At 42.4% G+C, this 19,941-nt stretch overlaps 1 protein-coding gene across 2 annotated transcripts in view; it reads left to right on the top strand.

Annotated features, from left to right (window-relative positions):
- Positions 1–644: 644 nt before the first annotated feature.
- ATG16L1 (autophagy related 16-like 1 (S. cerevisiae)) overlaps positions 645–19,941 on the top strand; it is a 20,348-nt gene continuing 1,051 nt past the window's right edge. The window contains exons 1-16 of one of the 2 annotated variants that reach the window (XM_010149238.1): positions 645–730; positions 3,037–3,142; positions 4,074–4,147; positions 4,347–4,598; positions 5,478–5,543; positions 8,351–8,437; positions 9,182–9,238; positions 10,173–10,275; positions 12,811–12,916; positions 13,034–13,104; positions 14,626–14,697; positions 16,752–16,872; positions 17,698–17,803; positions 18,308–18,457; positions 18,839–18,886; positions 19,244–19,345. In XM_010149238.1, the coding sequence (XP_010147540.1) occupies positions 708–730; positions 3,037–3,142; positions 4,074–4,147; positions 4,347–4,598; positions 5,478–5,543; positions 8,351–8,437; positions 9,182–9,238; positions 10,173–10,275; positions 12,811–12,916; positions 13,034–13,104; positions 14,626–14,697; positions 16,752–16,872; positions 17,698–17,803; positions 18,308–18,457; positions 18,839–18,886; positions 19,244–19,345 (1,544 nt within the window). In that variant the 5' untranslated portion in view covers positions 645–707. The remainder of the gene's footprint in view (positions 731–3,036; positions 3,143–4,073; positions 4,148–4,346; positions 4,599–5,477; positions 5,544–8,350; positions 8,438–9,181; positions 9,239–10,172; positions 10,276–12,810; positions 12,917–13,033; positions 13,105–14,625; positions 14,698–16,751; positions 16,873–17,697; positions 17,804–18,307; positions 18,458–18,838; positions 18,887–19,243; positions 19,346–19,941) is intronic. The other variant, XM_010149239.1, reaches the window with a different exon arrangement.

The raw sequence follows: 19,941 nt of genomic DNA, 5'->3' as shown, positions 1-19,941 counted from the left end.
TGCGGTGGGCAGGGATGGAGCGTCTGAGTTGTCTGCACAGTCCCTGCTCTGATGCCTATGGAATTGAAAACAGTAGTGCTGCTGACTGTGGTCGTTTGTAAAATGGGGAGCTATTGATGGCCCAGGGCCTACTTGGCCGTCCCTTTCCTGCCTCAACGCAGGAGCAGATGGGCGTGTGTGGTCAGCTAGCGCAGCTGGCTCACCCACCGGGGTGCTGTACGTTACAGAGGGGCAGCTAACGAACCTCGGCAGGGCTGTGTGCAGGGCTGGATGTGACCAGTTCTCTGGCAGGTCTGTTTTCCTTGCTGCTATCACTTGAGGGGCTATAAAGAGTTTAAACTTTGAACTCCTCCCGCTTTAGCAGACAGTGATAAGTTTGAGTAGCCTTCCCATCAAACTTTCCTAAGGGCAGCCCCACACAGCATCTGGATTAATGAGGGGCTCTTAGAGTTGTAGGTGAATACTGCCATAGCCTGCTGACATCAGAGGAGTGCACGCTGATGTGGTGGAGCCTTACTTAACGTTTGGTTGTGTCAGAATAATTAGAGATACTAGATCTTAGCTGGTAGACGAAGAGGGTGGGAATCTGGATTTACTTTTTGCTTATCTTCTTAATTGTACTTTTTGTCCTTTCAGATAACAAGCTACTAGAGAAGTCGGACCTTCATGCGGTGCTGGCTGATAAGCTTCAAGCAGAAAAATATGACATGCAGAGCAGACATGAGATCAGGTATTTAAAATTCCTTTTCAATCAGTCAGCTCCGTGTCACACACAGTGTAACCTACACCATTGTTTGGTGCATTACTTAACTTCTGGGTTACTACAGTATCTTAGAGTAAAACAGTCTGGGAAATCTGTGAACTAAAAATAAATAGCTAGCTCCAGATGTGTGACAAAGTTACCACATGGTTACAGTATACGGTGCAGACAGATCTGGCCAAGTTTTGGCCAGAAATTAATTTTATTGTGAACTCAAGATATGGAGGTGGACCAGAAGGAGCTTCTGCTTTTGACCTTATAATGTTTGCCTGTTGTTAGTTCCTGATGATTATGATCTGACTCTTGAAACTGTCTGACCTTAGCAGCATTGCAGTGAGAAGACGAGGTCTTAATTTATTTCAGTCTGTGTTATTGTGAAGGGAAGCCTGGAGGAAATCGTGATTGTGAATTGTCAATCCTGAATAAGCACTGTATGTTAAAAACAATGTGTCCTCTCTCTGCTTTTAGCGGGATTTTTTTGGGGAAACTTCCTCTCTGACTTGGGAGTAGCACTCTAGTGCAGCAGGGACGGCTCATGCCACCTAATCTTCTGGCATCTGAATCCACAGCAAACCAATATGCTAGTAGTATGTTCTTTTATCTGGCCAGCACATAAATCTCAGCAGGTAAAGACGGATGGGTTCTGCTGCTGGTGTAACTGAAGAAGAGGCAGGGCAATAGCTCAGAATTTCCTACTTCCGTAGGAATTGCTTCCTCTGTTGAAGCTTTTTATTTTGCTATATGATGCAAAACAGTATATGCTTGTCTAATTGGGATACAAACCCAGATAAATATAGTTAAGGCTATTGTGTACTATTACTAGTAAGGAAAGACCTCCTGATTTTACACAAATTGCAGGCAAAACTTTGGCATTTGGCCATCAGGCTGGAGTTAACACCTCGTGGAAGTTCTCAAAAGCTTTCTGATGACTGCAGCTGTCTTGAACCATCTTTAGTTTATGGGAATCTGATTGAACACCTGCTCTAAGGGACGAGGCTTGAGTGGACGAAGATGAGAAGAAATGCATAGAAATAGCATCTTCAAAGTAAATTCTAAGCTGAACTCTGATACAGTCCTCAGTATATGGCAGTGTTTTGAAACAGGATGAGTTCCCTAATCCTAGATAGCTGAGGAAAAGTGCTTTTACGAGGAAGTATCTAGATCTGGCTCTAGAGGTATGCATGGCCAGAGTTACAGGACATGTTGGATATCACTACAGGACTTGGCTTCCTGTCTGTTTGGACATAGGGTTTTTTTGGAAATGCAGTGTCTTCTAGTATGGTGTTAGTTCAGTGAGGTGTTTTGTGGTTTTAGGTTTGGTTTTCTGAGAAGAGCATTAAGTTACTGGTACCGCTGTGAGACCTTTTGGCTTCTGAGTGCTTTATCTGTTTCCCATTGGACTGTTACAACACAGAATGACTGCAGAAACAGATGCTTGTCCTGTTTGTCTGGTATAATAGTGACAAACCTAAAAGCATTCTTTTTAAAAGATGTACTTTATAATGTAGCTGCAAACTTGCTCCAAGTCTCTGTGTGTGATAGTATATGCTTTTACAAAACCGACTCCTGTTCCTGTCTCTGTGCTTTCAAAGACAGGAGTGATAAACACTGCAATTGTAGTTGTTTGGAGGGGTCATGTGTGTTCTGGTGTGTATAAATTCCAGATTATGTCGTAGTTACACTGTGCTGTAAAACACAATTAAAACCCACCCCAAAATCTTTACGCAATAAGGCTAGAACATAGTTGGGACAGTGGAGAATGGGCTTGTAACATCTGGGACTATACATCCAAGGGCCTGGGAACGTACCCTTGGTTCCCTGTCTTTTGGTTCTGTGCGCTGTGTTATGCTGTCTCTGGATGTCTGGCATCTTCAAGGTTCACTATCTCCCCCCAAAACAAAATTGAGGTGGTAAAATATCTGTAATTCTTCCAGAATTTGACGAGTGTACTTTTAGGACTCGATTGTCTTCATGCAAATGCAAGCAGAGGCTGGTTACCTTTTGCTTGCATTTTGGTTCTGTTTTAGAAATGTACAAAAAGGTGAAACCAGTTCTCAATAAATTTAATTTTCCAGTACTGTATAATGGCATTTTGGTTGGCAAGGGGTGTGTTAACGGGGGAGCCTTGCTATGGTTTAGCGTGTTACCAATGATCTGCATCTCTGATGTGCTAGAGAAAATCCAAGGGAGTTTGTCCTGAGGCTAACTGCTCAAAGGCACAGGAGCAGTTGGATTCTAGAGTATGACATCTCTTCTTCCTCTCTCTCAAACTCCAGTCCAGGACATGATGGCACGTGGAATGATGCTCAGTTGCAGGAACTGGCGCAGCTGAAGATAAAGCATCAAGAGGAGCTGACAGAGCTGCATAAGAAACGTGGCGAGGTTAGAAAGAGCTCTCCTGTTCTGTGTAGTCCATACATGGCCCTTTGTGAACGTGACTTTAATTTTACCAAGCTTATTCATCATCATTTTTCCTTCATGTCATGTACAGCCCGCCCATGTTGATGATTAAAATAAACCAGAGATGGTTGGTCTCTAAAACTGACAGGCAGGAGATAAGAGCTTACACTGTCATCGTAGTGTGATTTTTTTACGAAGCGCTTAATTTTGTCTTATGAATAGGTTTTTGCTGTATTTATCAGAGGAGAAAGGAACTGATCCAGTAGAGCTGTGTGTAACCACTAGTTTTACATTGAAAAGACTTTGAGTGAGAGAATAGGTGGCCACGACAGGCTTGCTGCTGCTCACTGACTGGGTAGCTGTGAACGGGCAGCAGCAGCTCGTTAGTCTTGGCCTCTGCCCCTCCATTTCCTGTGCACTACAGAGACCCCACCAGCAACTTTATTTGTGGGAAAACTCTTCTTGAAACCTGTAGTATTTAGTGTATGAGCTACGTGTCTCCTTAACAGCTGTCCTCCTGTAACAGGAACGTTTGTGGCTTGGTTGTTGGTGTTGGTTTACTTACTTTGCAATTTTTAGTTTCTGTATTGACTCTTTCCACGACTTCAAAAAATCAAATTTCTTCCTAGTGTGTTGTATTTTGATGTGGCTTCATTAAAGAAACTTTCTGAGAGGAGTGAAATATCAAAGGACAATAACTTTTTGACAATTCATATTTGAAAGTAGATTCCCTGATGACCTGTGTGATGGGGGCAGCAAACAGTTGTGTATGGGAAGCTGTGAAAGTGGACCTGAGCAGTATGCACCTTGCTTGTGATGTTGGGTTGGTCTGTGCTCTTGCTGGCTGCTGCTCAGTGTGTGTTACCCAGCCAGCATCCCTGCGTTTTGTAATGTCATGTTCTCCTCTCCCTAGCTGGCCCAGTCTGTAATTGATCTGAACAACCAAATGCAGCAGAAGGACAAAGAGATGCAGATGAATGAAGCAAAGTGAGTAGGAACTGTTCTGTCTCTGTGGTTGGTATGAGACCCAGACTTCTGGTTGAGTTATTTATTAGTGTCACAATACTCTCTAGGAGCCCTAGCCATGGGCTAAAAGTTCCTTTGTCGGGCAGCGTACAAGTTGCATAATGGTGGATATAGGTCCCAAAGGAGATCCTCATTGTTTTCTGTGTTATTGTCCGTCCAGGATTGCAGAGTGTTTGCAAAAGATCTCTGAACTGGAAACGGAGTGCCAGGAATTGCGTAGCAAACTGCAAGATCTTGAGCGAGCTAATCAGACACTGAAAGATGAGTATGACGCCCTCCAGATCACCTTCAATGCCTTGGAGGAGAAACTAAGGAAAACTACTGAAGACAACCAGGAGCTGGTCTCGCGTTGGATGGCAGAGAAAGCACAAGAAGCCAATCGTTTGAATGCGGAAAATGAAAAGGATTCAAGGTGAGATTGATGTCCTCTATTTGATAAACTACTTCCCAGTATATTTTTTAATACTTATGAGTGCATAGGATAAAACCAGATTTAGTTCTGGTCTCCAGGATCTCTGTGCTCTTGCACAGCACAAGAGTTCAGAACTTTGCTTTCCTTCTTTTGGCCAACATAGATGGATGCTTTGATGCTTTGTGAAAACATTCCTGTCTTTTAAACGAATAAAACATGTTCTTTTGTTTCTTGACCAACATTTAACTACAGCTTAAAGAGCATAAATCAGATAGAGATCGGGTTTTTGCTGGTGTTAGATTTGGATTCCTGTTCATATTACATCTTGACACTACTCCTAGTTTTATCCTTTTTTTTTTTTTGACTTAACCAACTTAAGTGTATTTTGCATCCTACTAAAAAGAGAAGCTGCCATGAGTCTGAGTGGTATATAACTTGCAAAAGTAAGTTTGTACTCTTTTTTCCTTGGTGAATAATAATTTTTCATCTTAAGTGCTTCAGCTTCCTTGCCGGCTAACAGTACTTAGAGACTAAGAGCTGTAAGACAGGTCTCATAGTACTTGGCAGTTTTGTGTTATCTTTACCAACGTAACTGCTGTTTTTGCAAGTTCTTGCACTGTGGGCAAATCTCCATTCAGGTGGGCTCTAAAGGGCCGTAGGTACCCTCACCTTATTGCTCCACTCAATTGATCTTGACCTTTGCTCTTCGTAGTAAGAAAACTGCCTCTCCTGCACTGAGTATCTTGAAAATTGGGATAAAATTAGGGCAGTGGTCTGACTTTTTTTAAATCTTATGAAGCCCATCAAAACTGTACAGGGTGACTTTTGAATGCGATTAAGGATGTTTGTTTTTAAATAACCTTGTTTTCCTTTTTTTAGGAGACGACAGGCGAGGCTGCAGAAGGAGCTAGCAGAAGCTGCCAAAGAACCCCTGCCTGTTGAGCCGTAAGCAGTCTTGATTTACAGTCTCCTTCATCACTTCATGCTTCAGTTTTATGCAGATGCACGACAAATGGTATCCGGATTATTTCTAAATTTGGTGATGTAGAGGACTCTGCAAACTTCGGTGTAAAGTCAGAGTGTAATGTAACTCTCCCTTCTTGAACTTCCAGAAGAAGGAGCTCTGTAATGACTAAAAATAGATGCTTGGACTAAAAGTCCTAAGAGTGGTTTATACAGTGAATATATATTCTTATCTCAGCATAAAACCACTTGTTATTTGGTCTTAAAAATGTCAGCATTTCAAAAGCATATTGCTCCATGATCAAAGAACTATTTTAAAGTGTTAGACTCCAAATAACTACCACCAAGGATTTCCTGTAGGAACAGGTACTGAGTCAGCTAAGGTGGGTGAAAGTATATTAATCACTTCATACTGGGAGAGATTTATTCTGAACAAAAGAAATATGTATCTGTGGAGTTACTTTCCCTGGCAAGCCAGAGATAAATATCTCTAGTTTCTTGTTCTTTTCAGCAGCAGCACATGGGTATTCACTGCTATTTTAATCCTGAGTGGTACTGAATCACTGCTTGAAGTGGGCAGTTGATGGTGTAGGTGCTTTGCTCCTGGTTGATAATGTTATTGACACCTGTGTTAGCCAAATCCAGAAAAACTAGCCTGCTGCATCGTTAACTGGGAACAACTGAGATGGTCCTCAGAGCACAGTGCTGGAGCAGTGTGCAGGCTTTTTCTTGATACATTATCTTGTTATTAGCATCATGTTGTCATATTAGGTCTCTGTGCTGCATGTCCTTGCACATGATAAGAGCAGTGTAAGCCACAGTCTGGGGTAGGTAAGGAGAGCATGTATAAGGGGAATATGAGAGAGCTTGTAGTGTTTGGAAGGAAAACAGAAACTGCAATTAACAGTACAACTAGTTACCACAATTTGCCTTTTTTTTTTTTTTTAAGAAATGTTTAAATGCTTCCATTCCCTTAGCTTACTGAGGTGTGACTCCCCATGACAAGATTACTGCTGACGTCTGTGTCACAGGCCAGCAGACTGTCTCAAGCCAGAGGACAGTCTTCCCACCTTGTAAGAATAGTGATATCCCTTTTGGCCCTGTTGTTTGATGTAACTGCACATGGATTATTTTAGGATATTAAACACTTAATAAATAATGTTGCAATGAGAGGGGAAACAGAGGTGTAATGTCTGTGGCCACTTTCTCTGTTAAGCTGCTTCCTCTCTGTTAACCCAAAGCAAGACCTTCCTGTCTTAGAGCTGAGCTCAGAGGTAGCTGTGGCACAACAGCTTGAATGTTTTACTTCCTGTTGTGGTGGCAATGATGGTCTGTGTTTCATAAATAATTACATAGGAGACACTGAGAGGTTAAAAAGAAGCCTGTTTAAAAAAATCTAGGAAACAATTGCTTCTGTAAATGACTCAAACTCTGCTTCACAGATGGTTTTGATTCTCCTGGGATTTTGTAATTTTAGAGGGCTTGTGTTGTATGAATGTGCCGCTTACTGAAGGGAAAAATTCAAGGAGCATGCCCTGGTGTTTATATTCACTTCAAAAATATGTTAAGGTAACAAGGAAAGGGGTATTTTTGCTACCTACAATTTTAATAGCTCAAACTTTAGTTTTTAAAAAAGAAATATCAGCAGAACTTGATAGTGTTTTATCGAAATACCAGCCTGATACTTTCAGTTGAGAGTGTGTGTTTTCCATAGCCTTTGCATATATACTGACCTCCAAAATCATAGGACTTAAAGTGCAGCTATAATCTGAAATGAGAGATTAAAAATGGTCACATCCTCTTCAATTCTCTTGCAGCTGGGTGTAATCTGATGGCAGGAGTTTGTGTATTCCTACTTAAATGCTGAATTTAAACTTCCTGTTCAGTCAGATGGCATTGAGGCTGATAGTGTGTTTAAAAATAGTTTGTCCTGCCGGATCAGCAGTGGAGGAAGAATCATCATCAGAGGAAAAATATTAGACTGCCAGAGTCCATAATGATTAATGGGGAAAAACCTGTTAGCATTAGCGGAGTAGTTTAGCTGGATTAATTTTGGTGTATGTATTGGAATGCCACGTTTCTGTTCAGCTGTGCACCAACACTTCAGTGAAGTGTACCAAAGCATCCCTCCTACTTCATGGAGCAGCACTTGAGTACAACAGTACGGAATGTATCCAGGTGTCTTTGGTGGGGATGAAGAAGGAAAATTCAAACTCTGGCAGGTTTTTTTAGTAATTCCTTGTTTTGGAACAGCAAAAAAGGTGCTGTGAAAACAGGGTACCGCCTGCATTTGGGGTTGCAATAATTCATGGGTTTGGGGTTCTGTTACTGTTCCAGCAAACATAGTTTACTCAGTAGCAGAGTCTTGTTCAGGTGTGATAGGTCCTTACAACACTGTATGTAGTGATGCAGGCTGAAATGTGACTGTGGTAAAAAGAATGTGGAAAGGATGCCTGCCAACAAATACAGGGGTGGGGGCGGGAAATCCAACCCTGTTGTTAGCGAAGAGTGTAATTGGCAACCAGAAAAGAAGAATCCTGGAATTTAGGTGCTGCATGTACTTGTTGTCAGACATTGTGTGTTGAATGTAGTATCTCTGGCTAGAACAGTGTCTGTTACTTGGATCTACCTACACGTTACTACAGCTAAAGAAACTTAGATGTGGGTTGGGCACAGACACTGACAGACCTTGGAACAGGGTTGTCCATTCAGTTCATATACATTGGTGGGTGGTTTCCATAGGAAGCTCAGGCTGATTGAAAATTAGTTGGTTTCTCTCACTTCAGCAGGGATGACGATATCGAAGTGCTTGCAGATGAAACCTCTGACACAGCCGAGGAGACATCTCCAGTGCGAGCTGTCAGCCGAACATCCAGGTTTGTAAACCAAGAGATTTTTGTACCATACCGTTGAGGAAGAACAAGGGATATAAGAGAATTGGAACAACATCAGGAATGTTACACAATTTTTACTTGCCTTTAGCTGGAACAGAGTTTAGTATTTCCACCAGAGCAGTATGAAACACATGTGCTGTGTTCTCTGTTACCATGCTTTAGTTAAGCTGTTTTTCCTTTGCTGTTTAAACTAAATGACACTGGGAAAAAAATCTGTGTTAAATCTTAAACTCAAATGTTTAAAAATAGACAATAACACAGGTATTACAGTGCCTGTTGTATTCTGCCTCTGTTACTATACAAGATATTGATGTGACTTTGCAAATAGCTGGGTTTTAGATTTAGCTGAAATGTTGAAAATAGTCTTCACCTAAATTACATGGATCTTTTTCTTCCTTTAAAATAGAGTGAGTGGAAAGTAAGAGGTAGTTACATGAGAGCATGGATTAATTTGGTTGAAACTTCAGGCAGCAACTGTTAGATCTAAACCCAGTAATTCACAGGGTGGAAGTTGAGGGAAATGGAAGAAACTTCACCCAATGTTCTGAGTTGCAGTTAGTTACTGGTGACTTTGGAACTGATGCCTGCCTTCGGTGTTTCTGTCTTCGGACTGGGTCTGCAGGGGAGGGCGTCTTTCTAGAGACTTGTTGCAATGAAATGTATTTGTACTGATCTTTGTGTGGAGAAGCTATTCACAAGGCTTAAACCTGTCCTCCCCTCCCTCAGTAAGCGACTCTCCCAGCCAGCTGGAGGCCTTCTGGACTCTATCACTAATATCTTTGGGTAGGTTAGAACACTTTCACCTCTTTGTTTTGTATATTGGTTTCAATGTACACCAAAATCTTGGTGATGCAGGGAATACGAACAAATGATTTCAGCCTTTCTTCTAGCTTCTGCCTTTCTTTTTTTTCTTTTTTGTTCTCCTCAACTTCCTGTTTCTTCCATCTTGCCGTGTGCTGACCTCTGACCTTTCCCTCCAGTCTGTCTGAGTCTCCCCTTTTGGGACATCAATCTTCTGATGCTGCCAGGTGAAAACATTATCCGCTCTTAGTCCAGCATGTGAATGTATTCCATTGAATAACATGGAACCCAGGTGCATTATCCCTATTAGACTTCAGATGTTGATAACGCTGGCTAGAAACTGTCGATGGTTAGCGAGGCAATGAGCCCTGTTTTGTGGAGAGAGTACAGGGGGTTTGCTCTTACTTTCCACTGCACTTTGCTCCTTTAATAGGGTTATTTAAAATAAGTTGTTGGATCTGTGCTTAGGATCTGGAGTGGAGCCAGTCCATCTGATTAACGTCTGCATTAGGTGGACAGTCTTTGCCTAAATGCTGCAGCCTGGGCTTTTGAATGGAGCATTTTGCTGCCTGGGATGTAGTGCTGCAATGGTGTTGAGTCTCCCTAGACATAATGATGGAGTTGCAGTCATTCCCATGTTTCTCTTTCCCAGACTGCTCCAATATGAGGTCAGTAATCAGTTCAGGTAACTTGCCTGGCATACTATGAAATATTTAAAGCCACAAGTGGATGTAGTGTTATGTGACAAATGTAATTTTTGGAAGATGGCATAAGAGAAAGTTAAACTCCTTCCCCTGTTTTTTAAATTTCTGTACAGTGTAGTTAAGTGACAGTTCTGGATGAACAGATCTGGATGAACTCAAGAGAAACAGTGTTTTTTCTCATTTTAAAATATTTCTACTTTGTTTCACCTCAGGAGGCGTTCTTTGTCCTCGTTCCCTGCTCCCCAGGATAATGTCGAGCCACACCCAGGTGCTGGTAAAGAAGTGAGAGTGCCCAATACTGCCATATGTGTCTTTGTAAGTATAGAAGGAGTTCTCGGTTTTACCATTCCTTTTAGTGTCTTTGGGGGAAGCAAACTGTGTATCTGTAGGAACCGATCTCCTGAACCTGTCTAACACTGCCAGACAAGAAGGAATTCTTGGTTTGGTAGCATAGTTCATCCCATCTAATTCTTAGGCTAAATGTTGTCAGAGCCCATGTGCTTGATGTCTGTCTTGCTGAGGTCAATGATGACAAGTAAAAGGTCTGAGGGCACAGGGGAATGGCACCCCATTACCCTCTTGGCTCCCAGCAGTCCCTGTTCTGTCATGCCATAGTACAGCTATGACTGAGGAAGAGATTGCTGACATTTTGGGATTAATTCAGTTCCAGTTCTCCACAGTGAAGGGAGTTGTGGCACTGAATGTCATCCAAAAGAACTGATTAAGAGGAGCTTGTGGTAGTGGGGTGTCTTCATTTGTTGTGTGTGATCTAAAGTTTTCAAGCTGAGACCTCCTTTATGTGTTGTTTTGGCCTCATGAGGCCAAACCAATTTCTGTGAAGGGCACTGCTTTCGGCACAAATGGTACTGTGGTAGATTGTTTTGTAACACAGCTACTTGTTTTAAGGTTTCTCTTGAGGTTTCTCAGGCACTCCAGTTGTGGATATGGATATTTCATGGATATGAAATGACGTATGTTTTTTCATCCAGAGTAACAGAGTGCCTCTGCAGCATGGAGGCCTGTGTATTCCTAGCCTGCCCTGTTAGCATCTTCTCTAGTGGCAGTCATGTGAAGGAGGGAGTAGCACTGTTACCTTAAGTGAGAACAGGGTCCTAACCCCAGTGACAGCCTGGAGCTGGCTTGAATAGGGAGCATCAGAGGGGGCTTTGCTATGTGTTGCAACCTCTCTCCTGTTCTGACTATGTACAGCAAAGGCCCAGTTGATCAACAGATGTAAATCCTGGCTAAGTTCATGATGAAAGGTATTACAAAACTCTTGATGTGAGGCGTTCAGGAACACTGTGAGAGGTTATGGTGTTTTCGCCTTTCTCTTGATCTTCTGTAATGCCATCTGAACTTCCAAGAGCAGCGCAGCCTGTCTTCCCCATACAGAGGGGCAAACCACAGTAGGCTGTGCTGACCCCTAGTCTGTGCAGTGCGGGGAATCCTACCCCATTCCAATTCCCCATCTTGCAGCAGGAGTAGGAACAGCCGCAGCACTAAGTCTGTCAGGCCGTGGCAGTATGGGGGTGATGTGTGGTTAGCACTGCAGTATTGGAAGGAAAGGGCCCCAGCTTACTTCACAGGAACCCATATGTTCCTTCTGGAGCTCTGTGTTATGTTTTATCTCATGTTTGGGGCCCATGCACAGCGTCAGGGCATGTCCAGCTCCCACACAGCATTCCAAGAATGAATGCAAGCACTCTGCCAGAGGTTTGGCAGATACGGGGAGCAGTCTGGGCTCACTTTTGGAGAGATGAGAACAGGCTTGGGAAGGAGAAGGCGGTCACTTCAGCCATCATCTCTGGTGTAGTTTCAAGGCAAAACCTTTGACTAGTTTTGTTCTGAATGGCTCTTCTGCACTTGTAGAATGATCAGATTTGAAGTGTGGTGACCCCTAAATATGAGCTGGCAGACCAAGTTCAATCAGCAAGTTCAAGAAAAAACACAAGTTTTCAGAAAAACTGATTTCAGAAGAGCAGTTGGTGAAAACACTTAAGAAGAAATGCAGCAAATGAATGAAGAATGTGGTACTAATACTGTGAGGGTAAGGAGCACAGAGCTGTGAAACTCACAGGAGGGAAAAAGAAGGAATCTTGACATTCTCATAGGTTTTAAAAGGTTGAGAATCTCTATGAAGTAGTCAACTGAAGCTTCAAAACATTAGGCTGTGAGAAAGTGGGGGTGTCACTGCACCTGCAGATAGGAGCCACAGCTTAAGCCCAAGCTCTCTGTGAGAGAAGGTGCTGGTCCAGGTCACAGCTGTGCTGGTACTACTTAGCCACCAATATGAAGTAGCGTTACCGCCAATACAGTAAATGAATGCAGTTAATCTTTATGGTGTTTTCTAGCAGACATTCCTAACCCCAGCCTGACTTGAGTGTTCTGTGGTTGTATGAACTGATTGGATCATGTTCCATGGCTGGCTCTAGATGGAGACATGAAAAGTTAGTTTCCTTCCGCAGCATATCACCTGTTACTGTTTTCTGTCCCATCCTTTCCTTATATATTTTTCTGGTATAGCTTAAAAGTCTTAACTTAAAGCCTAAACTTACCAAGTATTGTAAGGCTTCTGACAGTTCATTATCACAGTTGAGTCCTTGGTAGTGTTTATGTACTTTTGGTTGTTTTGTTTGGTTTTATTTCTTTAGATAAGGATCAGTCCTTTTGCTCTGTCTCTACACGATCAACCATAGTAGAGTTTCAGTCTGTGGCTTTGTTTCCTATATACTGCTGAAAGATGTATGGCTGTGGTTCTCTATAACCTTTAAGTTCTCTAGCCTTCTAATCTATGGGGTTTGGGTCTTTGCTAATTCCATTTTTGGCTGTTCTGTTCTTCCCACTCCTCAGGATGCACATGATGGGGAGGTGAATGCAGTGCAGTTCAGCCCTGGCTCCCGCTTACTAGCAACAGGAGGCATGGACCGGAGGGTTAAGCTTTGGGAAGTTTTAGGAGGTAAATTTTTTTTGCCTTGGGGTATGATGGGGTGCTGAACAAACTCACTGTAGTTCACTTTGTGTCAGCTTCTGTTCTAATCCATTGCTTAAGTTCTGTTCGTCTTTCTCTGTGCAGATAGGTGTGAGCCCAAAGGTTCCCTCTCTGGTAGTAATGCTGGGATTACAAGCATAGAGTTTGATAGTGCTGTGAGTATCTGTGCAATATCCACTGTTTGTGATTGGGAATAAGTTAACTGAATTATGTTGTGCTCTGCTGTCAATTTCCATTCTAACGCTTTGAAGTTACCCAAGAAATGAGTTAAAATACTTATGAGAGTAACTGCAAATAGTTAAAAATTGTACAGAAGATCTTTATTTGATCTGCTGCAGTCTGTAATTCTCAGGTTGGCTTTACAATTCAGAAGATGATGCACAGCTCAGACATTGGCTGTTATGGGCTATTACGATAAAATTACAATAAAATACATTAGGCTTTGTCTAAAGTAAGAAATCAGTCTTCAGCTTCCCACTGAAGCTGGCATAACAGCACAAAAGAAGCAAACACACTGAGGTTTTATTTCTGTGAGGTTTATTTCCTTAAGTGCTCTGCTGAGGTCTGTGATGAATAGTAAAAGGTCTGATGATCCAAAGACTTGCACTTCCATGACCTTTTCTCCCAGCAGTTTCTCACCAGTCATGGCACAGTAATGGTGTGGCTGGCAGAGTGTTTGCTGACAGCCTGGGATGTGTTCCATTCATGTTAACCTGAAGTACTGGAGACATGACTGGGATTGGCATCCAACAGCCTTACTTGAAGGAGTTTGGGGTCTTGGATTGTTCTACCTGGACATGTGATCTGACTTTTCTGCTGAGACCTCTCCCTTAACACAGTGCTTTACTGCACAGACAGTAGACCAAAGCTGATATAATTTCTTCCATTTGGAGATTCTATGTGCTGAACCTTATTGATTCACACCGACAAGGATCCTTCTTTGTACACTGACCAGCACATTAGAGACTTGCTGTTGCTCTGCAGGAGAATCTAGTTCTGATTTTTGCAAGTTGCTTGAACACGCTGAAGTGAGAACTGCCTGAGGTGAAGTGCTCATGGGCTTTAAGGATTCAGGGAAATCTTTTGAGCTAGGACAGGAGTGCGAGCATGAATCTTGTGGTGACCATTCTCCATCCTGGGTGACTTGGAAGAGCCCTAAGCATGAAGTCATGCACAAGCAGTTTCTCTCCTTGGACAGATTTAGTTTTTGAAATGTTAATTGTAAATGCTACAATTGTAATGCAAATTGCAAGAATTGGGCTACTTCACTCTGAGGCTTATCTAAGTAGTGGGGGTAGATGATGCAGGGCTTTTTCCCTGTGAAAAATCAAAAAAGAACTAAAAAAACCCCAAACCCACAATACGTTAAGGTAAACTAGAACCTAGTTCCTCACTGCAACATCTAGGGGCAGAAGGGGAAGGAAATCTGGTTATTGTTACTCCTTTTGTCTGTAGTTGTGATTCTACAAGCTGCTGTCATGTTTTGGTGAGGGGAAAAAGCCATAGCCATTTTAAGTTGTTACACTGGCTTTCCTTACTGGTTTTGGTTTTCTGATCCCCCTGCTCCCCTCTTGGCAATATAGCACCAAGGTTTTAATGATTTATTGGGAATACTTTTGAGTTTCATTTCCATATCGACTTGCAGAAGTAGTTTTAAATTCATCTTGTGTTCACAGGGTTCTTACCTCTTAGCAGCCTCAAATGACTTTGCCAGCAGAATCTGGACAGTCGATGACAATCGATTACGGGTGAGTCTCTTGAAGGCAAAGTACTTGGGCTGTTTCTGTCTCGTATTTCCAGTTTTGCCTAATGGGTTTGTGGCAGGGTTGGAAGTTGTGCATTTACAGACACATTCAGTAATTCTTTTGTTAACAGGATTTTTATTTCTCTTAAGGGTCTTCACAGCAAGACGTAAAATAGAGTATTGGTCTCTGCACAGCCTTGCAGGAAGCTCCAGTTACTGCATACTTTCACAGTACAGCCCACTGCTAGCAAAACTTTTCCGTGTAAACCCAATGCACTTTTGCATCCCTCTCTGGAAATTTCAATGATTCTTAACAGTTTATGGAGAGCCACTTGGAAGTTTTAACGGAAGTTTTAACCTCAGTCCAACAAGAGGCCTGCTGAAGAAGAGTTTGCAGAAGACAGAGAGGTTTTCTATTTTAAGTCAGGGGCAGCATTCTTGAAAAGGATTCCTTTGCCTAGCTGTTAAAGGCAGTAGGTCTAAAAGTGGTTGATTTCATTCTCCTTGTTTTTCGAAAGACCTCCTCTCCTCCCAATTCCTTTGTACTTACACTCTTCTCCAACACATAGCTCCAGTTTAAAGAAGGGATTCACCTTTGGCCAAAATAAGTTTCTCTTCAGCTTTCTAAGAGTGTTTTCTTATGTTGTCATTCCTATGTACGCTTTTCATCAACTTTTTATTCTAGGAAGATACTACTTGGATGTTCTGAATCTTCTGACATTTCATGTGTCGGTTACAACCTACAGAGTTATGTTGTAATTCACTGGGTGGTTCAGTGTGGAGATGGCAGGCCTCATTTAGGAGGGTGAAGAATATCAGTTCGTTTGCAGCTGATGTTGGATGAGTATTATAGTAAATAGATAAGAGTTTAGCAGACTGCAGATTACTCACAACAAAAGGTTAGTTATCCCTGCAAATATCCACCTGACTTCACAGCATGTGCCTGGAACTTGTTTGGTGTCCTTGGTGGCTACCAGCTTGGACAAGTGTATTCATTGTTCACTGAGATAAACTAGTGCATTCTTTGTTTTGAGCGTGGTATGGATTTGTCATGGCAGGGCAGGAGGCAGTGAAGCTGAAGTCGCGGTAAATTTTTCCGCAAATTCCCTATTTAAATGCAAATATCTGTATATAGTAACTGTAATGAGAGCAGGAGAGAGATGCAAAATGGAAGTTTAGATCCTCCTTTCTGGAGGCTGTGTCCTTTCTTAAGACAAAGTTGTCTTTATGGGATGTTCCATTCTTTCTGAGTTTATGTTGTGTATCAGGTTTGCTTTTTTTCCAAACTTTGCTCCCACTCCTTTCCATTCTTAAGGGTTTTGCTTTTGTGTTTCCCAAGCCCAGATTTCTTTGTGTAATTTGATAGTCCTTTGGGTATTAAAAAAAAAAAAAATCTAAAGATTTCTCTCACTTTTTCACAATTCTTACTGCAGTCATTCATCATCTGCTTTGGCATTTAGCATGTACATGTTGAGTAATGGGAAGTGAACGTGGTTCATGTTCGTCTCAGCCCCACAGAGCCTCCCCCTGCACTGTATGAAAACAAAAGCAGTTACAGAAACTGCTGCAGGGTGTTCTGAAATCTCTGGTTGCCTCAGCTTTCAGGTTTGAAGATGTAACAACAGTGGAGACCCGATACCCTGTTGTATCCTGTAGAGAAGCTCATTATAAAAACCTGAAGGCATGATTTCCATTTTCGCATGCTTTAACTCCTCTCATCTTTCCTGCAAGGCTGTGTTGCAGTTGCCATTTGTCCATGAAACATAAGCATATGGAGTGTTGAGGGGGAGAGCTCACAGGTTCCCTGAGTAGCTAGAGAAACTGCAGTCAAAGGTGACCTGTGCCTCCCAGCTTCAGGCTGAACTCTGGTTCTTAACATTCCTACACGGTAATAATCTCTGTTTAACTGTAACAGGGTTTTTTTTTCCCAAACAATGCAGTAGACATGCAAATTATTATTTAAAATTGTCTTAAGTTGTTACGTAGCAGAACTAGTAAGCTACGAGGAAAGGGAGCAAGTGGAACTGTGCAATTTTATCATGTAGATCTCTTCCTCAGCACACCCTGACAGGTCACAGCGGTAAAGTTCTGTCAGCCAAGTTCTTGCTGGACAATGCACGCATTGTTTCGGGAAGTCATGACCGGACCCTCAAGCTCTGGGACCTCCGCAGCAAAGTTTGTAAGGAAACCTAACCTTTTTCATCACTGTTCTGTGCTTCTGCTGGCTGTAAATGGAACCCTGACATCGGTCAGATTATTTTATCTTCTTGAAAGTCTAAAAGAGCTAAAAACTAGCAGCCAGCTTCTGTTGTTACTCAAGTAATCACATTCTTTCTCCCTGTTACCTGAAATCGGAGTAAGAAATCATGTGTACGCAGGAAGCACTGTTAATGCTATTAGCAGCAGCTGTGCTCTGTGAGCGTTCTTTGTTTACCGGCCTGGGGGTGGGTATTTTAGTCTTCCACTAAAAACTTGGAGCTGGGTCATAGTTTTTAACCCTGAGGTGGATGGAAATGTACCAAAAAATTTCAACATCTCAAATGAAGCAAATGCTAGGATCCAGATTTTTCTTTGAGGAACACCTTAGTTCCTTGGCTTTTCTCCTATTGATGGTTCTTAAACCTGCTTTCACTGAGAGAGAAGTTGAGATTCAAGGTTACCTTGATACCTGGAGTGCAAACAGGTCAAGGAGATAGTTTTCATGTTGTTGAACAGCAGCAACTTATAGCTGTTTAAATACGAAGGGGAAGTAAAGCAGCTGTCCTGGGAGTATTTAAAGGGATATTAGCCCCAGCAAAGGAGATTGAGAAGGGCAGAGAGGTTGTTCAAGACTTAAGTCAGGATTATTCCAAGACAGAGTTGGTTTGCCCTGTGGGACTCCTTGGACTGTGCTCTGTGTGGCCACTATTTCTCTGTGTGTGGCATAGTGATAACTTTCTCTCTTGTCTTCATCAGTCTGTACAGGATAAATTTCAGTGTGTCACCATTGCTTTATCCTTTTTAGGTATAAAAACAGTGTTTGCAGGATCTAGCTGCAATGACATCGTATGTACCGAACAATGTGTAATGAGTGGACATTTTGATAAGAAAATTCGTTTCTGGGACATCAGGTAAAACTGTAGTAAGAGAGCTTACTGTGTAGGAATGGTTATGGGATTTCTCTCAGAGTATAGTCTGATCTAGGGAACTTCCTGAGCTTGGAAGCTGAGGAGACTGTTTGAAGAGTTGTAGAGGCCATTGAAAGAGACTTTTGTTACTACTTTTATTAGTGTTTGGGTTTTTTTGGGTTTGGGATTTTTTAGGGGGGTGCCTTTTTTCTGAAAAAGCAGTCTGCTTTCTGGTAAACATTTTCCATTGGTCAGTACTTGCCATTCTAGATCTTATTTAGTTTTTCAGAGGGTAGGGTATGAGGAAAGTACTATTTAACTATTGGCTGGAAATGTTATCCAGAGAGTGAGATCTGGCATGGGAAAGGATCAAAATATGAGAATAAACCAGTAATTCTCCTGATTTTCCACACTGGGACAAGTCAGTTTCAATGCAGTGGTTTGGCTTCTGGACCCTGGTTTAATTATTTTTTTCTTTCTCTCTTTTTGTTCTTTCTCTGTCTTTAGGACCGAAAGCATCGTAAAAGAACTGGAGCTGCTTGGAAGAATCACAGCTCTGGACCTGAACTCAGAGCGAACAGAGCTTTTGACCTGTTCCCGTGATGATCTACTGAAGATCATTGATCTGCGGCTTAGTGCTGTCAAGCAGACATTCAGGTGAGTGTGTTCTCTGCAAAAACATTATGGATTGCAGATGGTCCTCAGTGTAGGAGTGGGTTTTAGTATCTCTGTGGAGAGAGCAGTGTCCTAACTTTTTTTCCTACATGGGTAACAAAGTTCTCAAGTCTTAACAGCAAAGATCTGCCTGGGTAGGTATTTTCTTTTGCCTCTGTAAAGAAGATAGCTTGGTTTAGGAGCCTAAAGGAAATGATTTCTTCAGGTGCGGTTGAGGGGAGGGTGTATGAGAAATGCGAATTGGGATAAAAGGATAGTGGAGCTTAGTCTGAACTTTGTAGAAATCCTTAGCATGCTCTTTAGTGAGAACCTGGAAGTTCATCTTATACATGAATTTACAGTTATCTGATTCTAACTTTTCAGTGCCCAAGGATTCAAGTGTGGCTCTGACTGGACGAGAGTTGTGTTCAGGTAAGGTCAGATATAAGCAAGGTATCTGATAAATCTTTCCCCAGCAAAAGTGAGTGATTCATGATGCTTGGCTACATCGTCCCCATTTATAGCTAGAAGAACTGGGGCAGAGCTTGTGATTTGCCCAAGGTTGCCTCTTGGTCAAGACGGTGCATCTGTAGGTGTTGATCTAATGACTTGGAAATGTTCTGATTGCCAAGTGCTTTTACTTCTTAGTGATAGCAGCTGGTAACACATGACTTCTAAAATATTACTTAATGCCAAGTTGCTTGCTTGAGGGTGGAATGATGATTTGTGCCAATAAATTGCTGACTTGAATATTGATCTCTGTCTTCTGCACCTTCTCTGATCTCACAGCCCTGATGGTAACTATGTGGCTGCTGGTTCAGCTGATGGGGCCCTCTACATTTGGAATGTGCTCACTGGGAAACTGGAGAGGACACTTGCAAAGCATCACAGGTGAGGGGAAGCTGGCCATAGAATCGGAAATGAGGAGCTGGGTTGTGATTCTTGCTGAGCTGTAAAAGAGTTGTAGTCACACAGCTTTGCAACTTACATGGGTGTACAGGAATTTTTAATATGCAGATTCTTTGTGGGTTCGTGGCAGCATTCTCTAGATTGAACTAAGGTTATGATTGTTTGTTCAGCTTCTTAAACTGAGATATGATTCTAATAAAGAGATATGATTCTAATGAAGTATGTATGGTGGATAAAAAGCTGAACATGAGCTGGCAGTGTGCACTGGCAGCTCAGAAAGCCAACTGTATCCTGGGCTGTATCAGAAGTGTGGCCAGCAGGTCGAGGGAGGTGATTCTGCCCCTGTACTCTGCTCTCGTGAGACTCCACCTGGAGTGCTGCGTCCAGCTCTGGGGCCCTCAACATAAGGATATAGACTGGTTGGAGCGAGTCCAGAGGAGGCCATGACGATGCTCAGAGGGCTGGAGCACCTCTGCTATGATGAAAGGCTGCGAGAATTGGGCTTGTTCAGCCTGGAGAAGAGGAGGCTCCCGGGAGACCTTATCACATCTTCCAGTAGCTGAAGGGGGCTACAAGGA

The sequence above is a fragment of the Eurypyga helias genome, unplaced genomic scaffold (genome assembly GCF_000690775.1).
Source record: "Eurypyga helias isolate BGI_N326 unplaced genomic scaffold, ASM69077v1 scaffold4853, whole genome shotgun sequence".
Lineage (NCBI taxonomy): Eukaryota > Metazoa > Chordata > Aves > Eurypygiformes > Eurypygidae > Eurypyga > Eurypyga helias.
This window is presented reverse-complemented; position numbering and strand designations above follow the sequence as displayed.